The following is a 13,464-nucleotide window of genomic DNA, read 5'->3' as shown; positions in this document are numbered from 1 at the left end:
CACTTAGCTTTTTTACTTACTGTTGGTATTCTACTACTTGAACCATACCTCTACTTCTCCAGCTTTTTGCAGGTTAGTTAGAAGTGAGAGTCTCTTTCATCTGCTCAGGCTAGCTTTGAACCTTAATCTTCAGATCTCAGCCTCCTTAGGAACCAGGATTATAGGGTAAGCCAACTGACCCCAGTTAGTCTCACATATTTATTTGTAGTGGAGTCTAAATTTATCCAGTTTCCAAACAGCAGATTGGGGCATGAGCATAATGAGGATAACACATTCTGACTATTGACCCAATAAAAATAAATTCTGCTAGGCTGGGCACTGGTAGCTCACATCTGTCACCCTGGCTACTCAGGAGGCTGAGATATGAGGATAGTGGTTCAAAACCAGCCCAGGCAGGAAAGTCCATGAGACTCTTATCTCCAATAAACCACCAGAAAACTGGCATTGGTGCTGTGGCTCAAGTGGTAGAGCACTAGCCTTGAGCTGAGAACTCAGGGACAGCGCCCAAGCCCAGAGTTCAAGCCCCACAATGGACATAAATAAATAAATAAATAAATACTGCTTATATATCTTTATATTGTAGTTTCTTCTTAAGATTTAGTAATGTGATGATGTTCTTCCTGGGCTAGCTACTGAAAATCTATTTACTTTGCTGCTCCGATACAATTCCATGTATTTCCTGTTTTTTTTAAAAAAATAATATTTGTCTTGATGTGCATGTGTGTGTGTGTGTGTGTGTGTGTGTGTGTGTGTGTGTGTGCCAGTCCTGAACTCAGGGCCTTGGCCCTGTCCCTTAGCTTCTTTAGCTCAAGGTTAGTGCTCTACCACTTGAACCACAGCTCCACTTCCAATTTCATGTATTTCTAACAATATTTTAACATTATTTTCACTGCAGGTATATGCTACTTGGCTATATTACAATACAAATAATTTTTGTGGCCTCATTTCATGCCCCACCTTATTGGATAAAAACTCAAGCCTAACAGCTTCCATGCAATCCATCCTTATTCAAACTGCCCACCTTGGCCCATGAGGTATACTTTTGCTTTAAATCACTCTTTAAAAATAAATAAATAGGGGCTGGGAAGGTGGCTCGGTGGTAGAGCGCTTGCCTTGTATGCCTGAGGCCCTGGGTTCAATTCCTCAGCACCACATAAGCAAAAAGAAAAAAGCCGGAAGTGGCGCTGTGGCTCAAGTGGTAGAGCGCTAGCCTTGAGCGGAAGAGCTGAGGGGCAGTACCCAGGCCCAGAGTTCAGGCCCCACGACCGGACCAAAATAAATAAATAAATAAATAAAAATAGATAGATAGATAGATAGATAGATAGATAGATATAGATAGATCACTCTTTACCATTTTCTTATTCTTTGTGGGTTTTTCCTTATTGTTGTTGCTGTTGTTGCACCCAGGACAGGGTCCCCATTTTACATTCTGCACCGAAGAACCAAAGACATCTACAGCCTCTCAACTACTGGTAACAAAATGAGCTGGGATTGGAATTTATAATCAAAACATATGTAGAGTATGTAGATTTGGAAAATTCCCAAAAAAGAGTAGGCTTAGAAGAGAAAACCAAGGGTGTGGCCAAGTGGCCTTTTGATCTGGAGATTAATATAGACAGAAGGAGCCCAATTTTCACCATGAAGACAATGAGAAGACAATCCAGATAGCATGTTCAAGACTGGCTTTCCATCACAGGCACACAGTGCCAGATTCTCAAGGGCATAAGAACTTAATGAGATCTTAATGAGATCTATGACTTCGCAAGACACAGTCCTATGCCATCCTGTGTAGAGCACATGGGCAGCAAAGATGGCGCTGAGAGGGAGTTGAGTGGGCAGAGCCCAATTGGCTTTACTTTCAGTGCGTAACCAGCCCATGGAAGCTTAGATGCATAATAGGGTGTGACCTTGACAGTGATTGGTTCCTCTTCCTCCCCTGCCATGCCACCCGCTCTTTTTTACTTTAAAAAGGGCTGCTCTGTGTTAATAAAGGAGTTTTCTTCCTGCTTGACTTGACTCCCCACTGTGTCTGATTGTCTAGGGGCCGAGGGAGGCTGGGGAACCGGTGAGCAGCGCACTTACCTTTCCTCGGACCCTGTCCCCCTTTCATGGGACGGAGGAAGACCCAACAATCCTGGCTATGGTTCAAGTAGGCCAAGTACAGCTCAGATCAAAACTCCATAAAGTTCAAGCTATAAATCTTGGCAGTGTCCATGTGGTACTTACTGCAGGCATAGCTTTATGACTCTTGAGCTCTTTTTCTATGTGAAGATACAGCACTGTCCCTCTTTTGCCCTTTCTGCACATTCCACCAGATGAGAACAGAACAGGTAGTACCATTTTTAAAGAACCTACCAGCTCTATGATCTTGGACTTCTCAGCTTCCAGAACTGTGAGAAATAAATCACCCAGTCTGTGGTCTTCCTTCCTTCCTTCCTTCCTTCCTTCCTTCCTTCCTTCCTTCCTTCCTTCCTTCCTTCCTTCCTTCCTTCCTCCCTTCCTTCCTTCCTTCCTTCCCTTTTCCTTTTTCTTTTTTTTCTTTTTTTTTTTTTTTTTTTTTTGCCATTCCTGGGGCTTGAACTCAGAGCCTGGGCACTGTCCTTGAACTCCTTTTGTTCAAGGCTAGCACTCTACCACTTGAGCCACAGCCGCACTTCTGGCTTTTTCTGTTTATGTGGTACTGAGGAATTGAATCCAGGGCTTCATGCATGCTAGGTAAGCACTCTACCACTAAACCATATTTCCAGCTCTCTGTGGTGTTTTGTTATAGCAATGTAAACAGATTTTACCAGGCTGAAGGTATGGCTCAAGCTAGACAAGATAGCTCATCTAGACCTGCCCCAGCTTCCATATCTAGCAGGATGGGGAGGAGTTATTACCTGAATATTTATAGCATTTACTAACAAAATAACATGTATTGCATTTACTAACAAAAGGAAGGAAAGGTACAGATATTGTATATCAAAAGATACAAGGAACAGACATTTTATATCAAATGGATCACATACTACCTCAAGCATTAGTAAACAAGGTTTTAAGAAATTAGTGGGCCAGGTGCCAGTGGCTCATGTCTGCAATCCTAGCTATTCAAGAGACTGAGATCTAAGAATTACAGTTCAAAGCCAGCTTGGGCAATTAATCATAGAAAAAGCTGGAAGTGGCGCTGTAGCCCAAGTGGTAGAGTGCTACCAGCCTTGAGTTAGAGACAATGCCCAGGCCCAGAGTTCAAGCCCCAGACCCAATAAATAAATAGATAAATAAATTAAAAAAAAACAACTTGTGGTTATTTATACACAGTAAGACCAAAGGAGAATAGTCTTAGGAGAGGAACACAAAGGCACAATGCCTAAGTACATCTGATCATATAAACTGATACTTATTGAAATGAACTCCAAGAAATGAAAACAAGAGTTTTTCCTTTGCTGTTTTTTGTTTTCTTGTTCGTTTATCTGTCTTTGGGAGGGTAAGGGGGAGCACAGAAATGGAGGCTCAAAAGGTGAACAAATACAGCAGTGGTACTCACTAGACACTGGGTTGAAAATGAACTATACACAACTTGTGGGTGGGGATGCAAGGGAAGGGGTAATGTTGTTCAAAAAGAAATATACTCATTATCTGTATTATGTAACTGTAACCCCTTTCTACATCACCTTTATAATAATCATTAAAAATTAAATTAAAAATTAATAAATTAGTGGATATTATTCTCGGTCATTTTCTTCCAGCTTTCCTTTTAGGTGCTACACTGTATGTTTACTACCAAGATTCCTATTTTTGGCATCACTTATAAGCTGTGCTATATGTAAATGTAATAATTAGATCACTGAGTTACTGATTGGTGTTTTAACAATTTCATACACAGACTACTCTTTGAGCCCCTCTCCACATGGAGAGTTTGTCACTTTTTTTTTCTTTTTTTGTCGGTTGTGGGTCTTATACTGTGGGCCTGGGGGCGTTATCCCTCAGCTCTTTAGCTCAAGGCCAGCATTCTGCCAATTGAGCCACAGTGCCACTTCCGGTATTCTGGTGGTTTATTGGAGATAAGAGTCTCATGAACTTTCCTGTCCAGGCTGGCTTTGAACCACAATCCTTAGATCTCAGCCTCCTGAGTAGCTAAGATTATAGGTATGAGCCACCAGCGCCCGGCTGTCACTTTCTTTTATGATTTGTCTTTCACTTTCAAATAACCTTTCCCTTATTCAAAAAAAAATTTTTTTTCATATACATAGAAAAAAGTATCAGCCCTTTTTTCTGTTTAACAAAGACAGGTAATAAAGAAATTAGGTTTTTATTATATACATTCTGATTTTTGTGTGAATATAAAATTATAGCATCCTAGGCAGACTTCTGACCAGTCAGAATTTGTTTAAAATTTTAGTATGACAAGATTATCTTTGTCCAGTTTATTAAAAATTTAAGATAAGCAAATACACTTTATCTTCTTTTACTTTGACTTTGTTTTGTTTTGTTTTGTTTTGTTTTGCAGCAGTGGTGACTAAGCTCACCTTACCTCACGTGATGGGCAAGCCCCCTACCACTGAGCTATATCCTATTCCTTTTTACACAGTTTTACGGGGCCAATGATATTTAAAAAAAAAAAAAAGATGCCTCTCTAAGTAGGGAATTTGTTTTACTAGTTTAATTTTTTAATGTCTATTATAATGATATACAGCAGGGTTACCGTTACGTAAGTCAGGTAAATAGTACATTTTTTTTTTTGTTTTGCTTTGTTTTGTCGGCCATGGGGCTTGAACTCTGGGCTTGGGCTCTGTCCCTCAGCTCTTCAGCTTAAGGCGAACACTCTACCGCTTGAGCCACAGCCACCACTTCCGGTTTTCTAGTGGTTTATTGGAGATAAGAGTCTCACAGACTTTCCTGCCTGGGCTGGCTTTGAACCGTGATCCTCAGATCTCAACCTCCTGAGTAGCTAGGATTACAGGCGTAAGCCACAGCCCCCAGCTAGTAGTATATTTCTTTTGGATAATGTCACTCCTTCCTTTACTCCCAGTTTTTCCCTTCCATCCCCTCCCACAAGTTATATCATTCATTTTCAACATAGTATCTAGTGAGTACCATTGTTACATTTGTTCACTGGAGTTGGTTTTAAATGCAAAGGTAAAAGGAAGCATTTTACATCATTAAAATAAGAAAGTATTCTCTACTGAGTCACATCTGTAGCCCTTCCCCCTCTCCCCATTTTTTTTGCCAGTCCTGGAACTTAAACTCAGGGCCTGGGCACTGTCCCTGAGACTCTCTGTGCTCAAGGCTAGCACTCAACTCAACCATAAGCCACAGCACCATTTCCAGCTTTTTCTGTTCATGTGGTAGATACTGAGGAATCAAACCTAAGGCTTCATGCAAAGTTAAGCAAGCACTCTACTACTGAACCACATTTCCAGCATACCTCCTCCCCCCGATTTCTTTTTTTTTTGGGGGGGGGTCCGATTGTGGGACCTGAACTCTGGGCCTGGGCACTGTCCCTCAGCTCTTCAGCTCAAGGCTAGTGCTCTACCACTTGAGCCACAGTGCCACTTTCGGCTTTTTTTTTTTTTTTTTGCTTTTTGCTTATGTGGTGCTGAAGAATCGAACCCAGGGCCTCATGCATGCAAGGCAAGCGCTCTACCACTGACCCACCTTCCCAGCCCCAGCCCCCGATTTCTTAAAACAGGGTTTCCCATTTTATCTGAGCCAGCCTATATTGCCATACCCTTATTTATGTTTCTTTTTTTTCCTTTTTTTTTGGACAGTTGTGGGGCCTGAACTCTGGGCCTAGGTGCTGTCCCTCAGCTCTTCAGCTCAAGGCTAGCGCTCTACCACTTGAGCCACAGCACCACTTCAGGCTTTTTCTGTTTATGTGGTGCTGAGGAAGCAAACCCAGGACCTCATGCATGCAAGGCAAGCACTCTACCACTGAGCCACTTTCCCAGCCCTTATTTATGTTTCTTGCCATACGGGGATGGAAGGAACATGCCACTAGGCACAGATTCTTCCAATGAGATGGAGAGGGGGGCAATGTCTCATGAACTTTTGCCAGGGATGGTCTAAAACCACACTCCTCCTAGTTGCAGCATCCTGAGAAACTAATATTACAGGTATGAACCACCATTCTTGGATAATCTTTTATGTATTTAATATAAGATTAGGGGCTGGGAAGATGGCTCAGTGGTAGAACGCTTGCCTTGCATGCCTGAGGCCCTGGGTTCGATTCCTCAGCACCACATAAGCAAAAAGAAAAAAGCCGGAAGTGGTGCTGTGGCTCAAGTGGTAGAGTGCTAGCCTTGAGCTGAAGAGCTGAGGGACAGCGCCCAGGCCCAGAGTTCAGGCCCAACAGCCAGACCCCCCCCAAAAAAAAAAAATAATAATATAAGATTAGGTTTTCTAAAATACAAAGTATGGGCTGGGAAGGTGGCTCAGTGGTAGAGCGCTTGCCTGAAATCCTAGCTACTGAGTAGGCTGAGAGCTGGAGATCAAGGTTCCAAGCCAGCCTAAGAAAGAAAAGTCTGTAAGACTCTATCTCTAATCAATCAGAAAAATCTGGACTGGAGGCAGGGCTCAAGTGGTAAAGCAACAACTGTTAGCAAGCAAGCTGAGCAAGTGTAAGGCTCTAAATTCAAGCCCTGGTACCATCAGGGGGAATAAAAGAGGCTGTGGTACAGCATGTGTTTAGCATTCTTGAAGGTTTCAATTCCCCAAGGGGAAAAAAATTGGCATAAATTAATAAGAAAACATTGTCTACTCAGATGTTGTTTGTTTTTTTTTTGGGGGGGGGGGAGGTCCGGTCGTGGGGCCTGAACTCTGGGCCTGGGCGCTGTCCCTCAGCTCTTCAGTTCAAGGCTAGCACTCTACCACTTGAACCACAATGCCACTTCCGGCTTTTTTCTTTTTGCTTATGTGGTGCTGAGGAATCGAATCCAGGGCCTCAGGCATGCAAGGCAAGCGCTCTACCATTGAGCCACCTTCCCAGCCCCTGTCTACTCAGATGAACAATCACAAAGCTTTCTGAACTGAGTTCTAGACTCTAAAGTTCATTTATACTCATATCTTCATTCTATCTCCCAGGACTTTTGTGAAGCTCAAATGAGACAAGATTTATGAAACAAATTGGGAAATTTTATTTAATTCAATGTTGATTTGTTATTCCTTTTCTCATGCTCCCAATCTCTCACTATTTTGCCAGAAGCTATATTGCTTAAATAAGAACACTTACGTTATTTGTAAATTTTTTAACTTAGCCAGGCACTGGTGGCTCATGCCTGTAATCCTAGCTACTCAGAAGGCTGAGATCTGAGAATCGAGGTTCAAAGCCAGCCAGACAGAAAGTCCATTAGACTCTTATCTCTAATAAACCACTAGAAAACTGGATGTAGCACTGTGACTCAAGTGGTAGAGCGCTTGCCTTGAACTGAAGAGCTGAGGACCAGGACCAGGGTTCAAGCCCCACAATTGACAAAAAAAAAATTAATTTTAAAGCAATTGGATAATAGAGGTTCTGATATTAGCAACAATTTCCTAAGGAAATGAGAGTTCTAAGTGGCAAAGGTCATTGTCTCAAACCAGATAGCTACTACGAAACAGTCAGAATCAAACCCATGGCTGACTAAAGCTCATATTAACTGCTATACATTTTGGACTTTCAGTATTCATTAAATTATTTACACTAATACATCATGCTAATGACCATCCATTCAAGCTTAGTAACGAGTATTGTCTAGCTTCAAAGAGTCTAAAATTCAATAAAATAAAATCTTAACTATATTACTGAGACACAAATATAAAATAGAAATGAAAGAATTACTTACTTGCACAATTTGCTTCCTGCCATGTGGTATTAAAAAACTCGGAGAGAATCACAACTATTTGCATTCTATCTGCCATTAAGAGGCTTTTGGCACAACTCTGACTCTCTGAGTTATTCTGAAACAAAAATAAAAGTACAATCTGAATATTCTTAGACTTTCCAACAGCTTGAGATAAATACCTTATAAAGATGATTAAATTATTTATTAGAAACTTTTTAAGTATGGCCAGTTAATGGTGGCATTAATAATAACCATGATGATAAAACAATTAGGCGGTAACACTTATGAACATGGACTTCAGTGGCAAGAAAAGAAAATCTTTGCATCTTGACTTTTTGTTCTACAGGAGGATCTCAGCTACTTAAGTCTAAGCTATTATGTCTTCTCTTTTTTACATGGGAGAATATTCTGGAACTTTGATCAAAACATAGCAGTAGGTAGCTGTGGGTAACAGAAGTGTAGCAATTTTTATTTTCACTTTTGCTTCTCTCATACTGCCCAATTTTTTTATTTTTTGTTAGTTGTGGGGCTTGAACTCTGCATCTGGACACTGTCCACCAGCTCTTCAGCTCAAGGCAATGAGCCACAGTGCCACTTCTGGTTTTTCTGGTAGTTTATTGGAGATAAGAGTATAATGGACTCTCCTTCCCAGGTTGGCTTTGAACTGTGATCCTCAGATCTCAGCTTCCTGATTTAGCTAGGATTACAGGCATGAGCCACCAGCACCCAGCTGTCTAAATTTTTCTATAGTGAACATGATATATATATATATATATATATACTAATCCTTGGATAAATAATCTCAAATTATTTGGTTTCATCTTTTCAGTTTTATAATCCACAAGTAAATCAAATCACATATCCATTTAGTTCCTAGTTTGTGCTCAGAAAAATGTGTTTTCTACAGATCATTTTAATTATGAAAGAAACTGAGGCTATGTAAGTAATAAACCCAAGTGTCTAAATTACTTCATCCTTATCTATTTCCTTTTTCTTGTCCCCAAGCAAATAACTAAGTCCCACTGAGCATTCTTTCAAAGCTATTTAACCCTACTACTTGTCAGGCATTAAACAAATCCTGGAGTTACAAGGATAAGAAAAGTGTAGGAGAACACCACTAATGCTAGAGCAAGAACCTCCATAGACATGAGATGAGGGATTATATGGTGTGGAAACTAAAAAAAGACAAACTGCTAACTGCGGGGAAAGAAGCCACCAGCTATGTGAGATGAGAACCAGAAGTCAGACTTACTGGAAGAACTCTTGCTTTAAAATATCATTGACACTCATTTTGGGAAGCAATCCTCCTTGTGGCTCATTAAAAGATTGATCTAGCCAGGTATGATGATACATGACTGTAATTCAAACCATTTGGAATGTAAAAATAGGAGTATTTTGGCAAAGGGCAATCTAGACCTTATACCTGAAAAATAAATAAACAGCAAAAGGACTGGTACATGGCTTAAGGAGTACTTGCTGAACAAGTACAAGGCCTTGAGTTCAATCCCTGGATCTACAAAAATAAAAAATAAATAAATAGAATCTTAAAAAATGCTTGCTTCCTTTTTTTGGGGGGGGGGGTCAGTTCTGGGGCTTGAACTCTGGGCCTAGGTTCTGTTCTTAGCTCTTCAGCTCAAGGCAAACACTCTACCGCTCGAGCCATAGTGCCACTTCCGGTTTTCAGGTGGTTAATTGGAGATAAGAGTCTAAGGAACTTTCCTGCCTGGGCTGGCTTTGAACTGTGGTCCTCAGATTTCAGCCTCCTGAGTAGCTAGGATTACCAGCGTGACCACTGGCACCCGGTTTGCTTGGTTTTAAAACAGTGAATTAAAGAAAAAAATTTTTGAGGTACTGGTACTTTAGAGCCTCGGTAGATAGGCACTCTACCACCTGAGCCATGTTAGCCAGTATTTTTTGCTTCGTTACTTTTCAAAATAGGGTCTCACCAGTGCCTGAGCTAAGCTGGATCTCAATCTTATTAATGGTTCCTGTAGAGCTAGGATGACAAGCACACACTATCACAACTAATTTTTGGGGTTTTTTATGGGTTGAGATGGAGCCTCTCCAACTTTTGGACCACCCTGGCCTTGAGTCACAAATCTTCCTGATCTCAGCCTCCTGAGTAGTTAGGGTCATAGGCATGAGCCACTGCAGACAGGAAACAAACATTTTTAAAGTTCCTTTTGGGGAATTGGTTTTAGAGCAATATCCGTAGTAACAGAAAAAAGAATCTTCATTAGTTCTGTGTGTGTGTGTGTGTGTATGTATGTGCGTGCGTGGGTGCGTGCGTGCGTGCGTGCGTGTGTGTGTGTGTGTGTGTGTGTCTAGGGAGCAAAGCCAGAACTTCATTAGGCAGTGCTCTGCCACTGAGCTCATCCCTAGCCTTTTATTAATTCTTATATAGTGTTGACTTAAGGAATCAGACAAGCTTGAGTCATTAGCTAATGACCTAGCCTCTCTGGGGCTGTACTATAACTAAGATAAATGAAAGAACATAGTAATCACTTGGTGCAATGCTTGACACAGAGCAACTGATAAATGGCAATTTGACCTAGCTACCCTACTGCCACCTGAAGTGCTGCTGGTGATGTAATCACCTAAGCGTGGTCTGTTACTTAAGTTGCATCTTCATAAGTAGATGACTGGCTATTTAAAAAATTAATACAATAGAGTCAAATGAATGCTTAATATGTGGAACAGTTCAGTTGGGGAAAACACTAGTGCCACTGGAAGAAACTTGGAACGATTCATGAAGAAAGCTGGAATTGAATAAGCCCTATATTGAAAAAAATAAAGACTCAAGCTTTGTATCTTGATTTGTAACAACAGAACTTGTTATTTAGAATACAAAAAAAAACTAAAAACAACTTATCTAACTATTCAAAACTAAAAATTAAATATGATGCCATATCATACCTTGATGAAGTAGACATTTTACATTTCACACAATTTAAATCTATTTAAGCTGCCTTGAAAACTAGCTCCTTACAGAGTGCTTGGCTACAAAATTTATTTAGTGCAAAGAAATCCAATTTCAGGCTGACTTAAGACAATATGCAACTATGTACAAGTTTGTATTTGGTCAAATCAATTATGATACAAGACATAATTTCAACCACATTTTCATGAGACAATCTGCTGTGCTCTCACTACAAAAGGAAATTTTCTAGTCCCCAATTCCATTGTTATTCTTCTCCCACCCACCCCATCCCCCATGGGGCTTGAACTCAGAGCCTGGGTGCTGTCCCTAAGTTTATTTTTGCTCAAGGCTAACACTGTAACTTTGAGCCACAGCTCCACCTCTGGTTTTCTGGCAGTTAACTGTAGATAAGAGTCTTATGGACTTTCCTGCCTGGTCTGGCTTTGAACCATGATCCTCAGACTTCAGCCTACTGAATAGCTAGGATTACAGACCAATGCCTGGCTTCCAATGTCATTCTTATTTTTCCTTTAACACAAGTCCTGTGACTCTTACTAGCCCAGGCACTGTAATCCTTTCCTAGTCCTAGGCCTCTACAGTACTTAGGGGCAGGAACTGTGTCTTCCTTTTTTTTTTTTTTTTAAGTTAAATCCTTCACAGCACCTATTACATGATCAGAAAATTCCCCAGGGGACTAAGAATGACCCAATCTTACTGTTTCCTAGCTATTAATTGCTAGCTTTCTATTACCTCCCATTATCCTTAACTTTGCAAATGAGAAAAAAAAAGGCAAGAGAATATAATTTGGCCCAGAGTACACTAGCTCCAGATGTCATGATCACTAATCAGGAAAAGGAATTTCCATCGTTTTTAATCTTTTTAATGCACACACACACACACACACACACGTGTGTGTACACACACCATTTATAGAGTAGAAAACTAAGGCTTTTTAAAAAGTCACTAATTCAAGGTCACATCATTAGAAATTAGTTGATCTGAGCGTTTCTGGCTGTAAAGGTCCAGCTCTTAAACACAAAGTTTCTGAAGGATCCTTCCTGAAAAGTACAAGATGGGAAGAAGCTGGGACGACGGGGAAGAGCGTGGGAAAAGGTCAGGAAGGCAGGCCCGCCAAGGAAACCATTCTATCCATCTGCAAGCATGTTTCCACAAGATACCCCACATCGCATCCATGGAGGGAAAGGAAAAGTCCTACCCTCAAGCCCCTGGTGTCATCTGCATTTTCTAATGCCCAAGTTCCGGACACAGCCCAACCCCTTTCCATCATCGCCTCCCCCGCGTCCCCGGCGCCCCCGACCCCGGGTGCGTCCGTACCCACCCCCACGGCTCGGCTGATGTTGTCCATCTTGCTGGCGACCTGTTGGAAGAGCGGGTAGCAGGTCTGGCAGAGGCGCACGGGCCGGGCGCTGCGCACCACGCACCGGGTCAGCTCCGCGCTGCTGTGGGCAAAGTCGAGCAGCAGCTCCCGGCACTCGGGACGCAGGTCCGGCAGATCGGGCGGCAGCGACAGTGGCCCCGGCCCTCGGTCCTGCAGCAGGGACAGGGTCATGTCCTCCGCCTCCAGCAACTGCTGCTCCGACAGGACATCGGGAAAGACCCTATGCGGACTGCTGCCGAAAGGGAGCGCGCCCCGGGCCATCCTCGACCACAGCAGCGGCACCAGCGGCAGCCACCACGGCAGCGACGGCCTTCGCCGCGCCTCGGTAGGGTTGGGATCCATCACCCGGTTCGCAAGACGCAGGTCGCAAACCACCGCTTCCCCGCCCCCAGCCGGTGACAGACAGCCGCCGCTTCCTGCTTCCGCGGGCGCACGCCGGGCGCTGGGTCACGCGGCGCGGACCCCGCCCATAGCCACGCCCCCACGGTGCGGAGCCCCGCCCATCGTCCCCCTTCAGCCCGGGAGCGCGCCTTGGGCCCCCTGGTGCGCTGGGGATGGCGAGGCTGTGAGTTCAGACCCACACAGCGACCCTGCAGCCCCCATGGAGGTCGCTGTCGGCATTCAAGCACTCGCCCAGCACCTAGGACAGTTACAGCTTCCGAATCTGGCTTCTGAACGCCCGCCAAGGCTTTGAAAGTTGTACGGACAATCTGCGCACAGCCTAGTGAGGATCCCGGAAGTCCGAAGACAGGTGCACCTTGGCTGGGTGTCACGTGGTGTTTGTTAGCCTGGGGACTTGATTCTGGAACTTGTGGCCTCAACTGTAGATGCCTTTCTGCCATGATGGAGTAATCCACGTCTACATTATTCCGGTAACGACTGGCCATGTGTTTCTGTTGAGTCCTGGAAATGGTCGCCGCAGAGACTGGAGAACTGCATCTTCAGTTTCATTTCATGTAAATAGCCACAGGTGGCTGGTGGCAACTGTATTGGGTCAGGTCTGGGCGAGACCAACCTACAGGTTTGCCTGAACTGTGAGGCTTCTCAGATGCTGCACATTCAATGATAGAATCCAAGAAATCCTGGGCAAATCCAATCCCCTTCAACTCCCAGTTTATGACAGGCCCATGGCAATTGTAGGAAACATCCTACTTTGGATCCCTATAGCACTTGGTCAAGTCCAAGGCCAAGGACTTGGGAAAGTTTTTTTATTGTTTGTTTTTTGGTTTCTGGTTCTGGGTCTTGAACTGAGGGCCTCGGTACTGTCTTTTAGCCATTTTCCTCAAGGAGAGATCATTTATTTTAGCAACCTATCAGTGGTTGCCATTGGACTGTTTAATACAGTT

At 43.0% G+C, this 13,464-nt stretch overlaps 1 protein-coding gene across 2 annotated transcripts in view; it reads right to left on the bottom strand.

Moving 5' to 3' along the window:
• Positions 1 to 12,513, bottom strand: part of Ostm1 (osteoclastogenesis associated transmembrane protein 1) — a 29,001-nt gene extending 16,488 nt beyond the window's left edge. Inside the window, exons 1-2 of one of the 2 annotated variants that reach the window (XM_070011055.1) lie at positions 12,059 to 12,513; positions 7,800 to 7,914 (exon numbers count right to left, since the gene is read on the bottom strand). In XM_070011055.1, the coding sequence (XP_069867156.1) occupies positions 7,800 to 7,914; positions 12,059 to 12,460 (517 nt within the window). In that variant the 5' untranslated portion in view covers positions 12,461 to 12,513. The remainder of the gene's footprint in view (positions 1 to 7,799; positions 7,915 to 12,058) is intronic. The other variant, XM_070011053.1, reaches the window with a different exon arrangement.
• Between the last annotated feature and the right edge of the window lie 951 nt (positions 12,514 to 13,464).

Source organism: Dipodomys merriami, unplaced genomic scaffold (genome assembly GCF_024711535.1).
Source record: "Dipodomys merriami isolate MVZ:Mamm:240054 unplaced genomic scaffold, mDipMer1.0.p SCAF_8, whole genome shotgun sequence".
NCBI lineage: Eukaryota > Metazoa > Chordata > Mammalia > Rodentia > Heteromyidae > Dipodomys > Dipodomys merriami.
The sequence above is the reverse complement of the archived record's forward strand: the minus strand, read 5'-3'. Positions and strand labels throughout refer to the sequence as shown.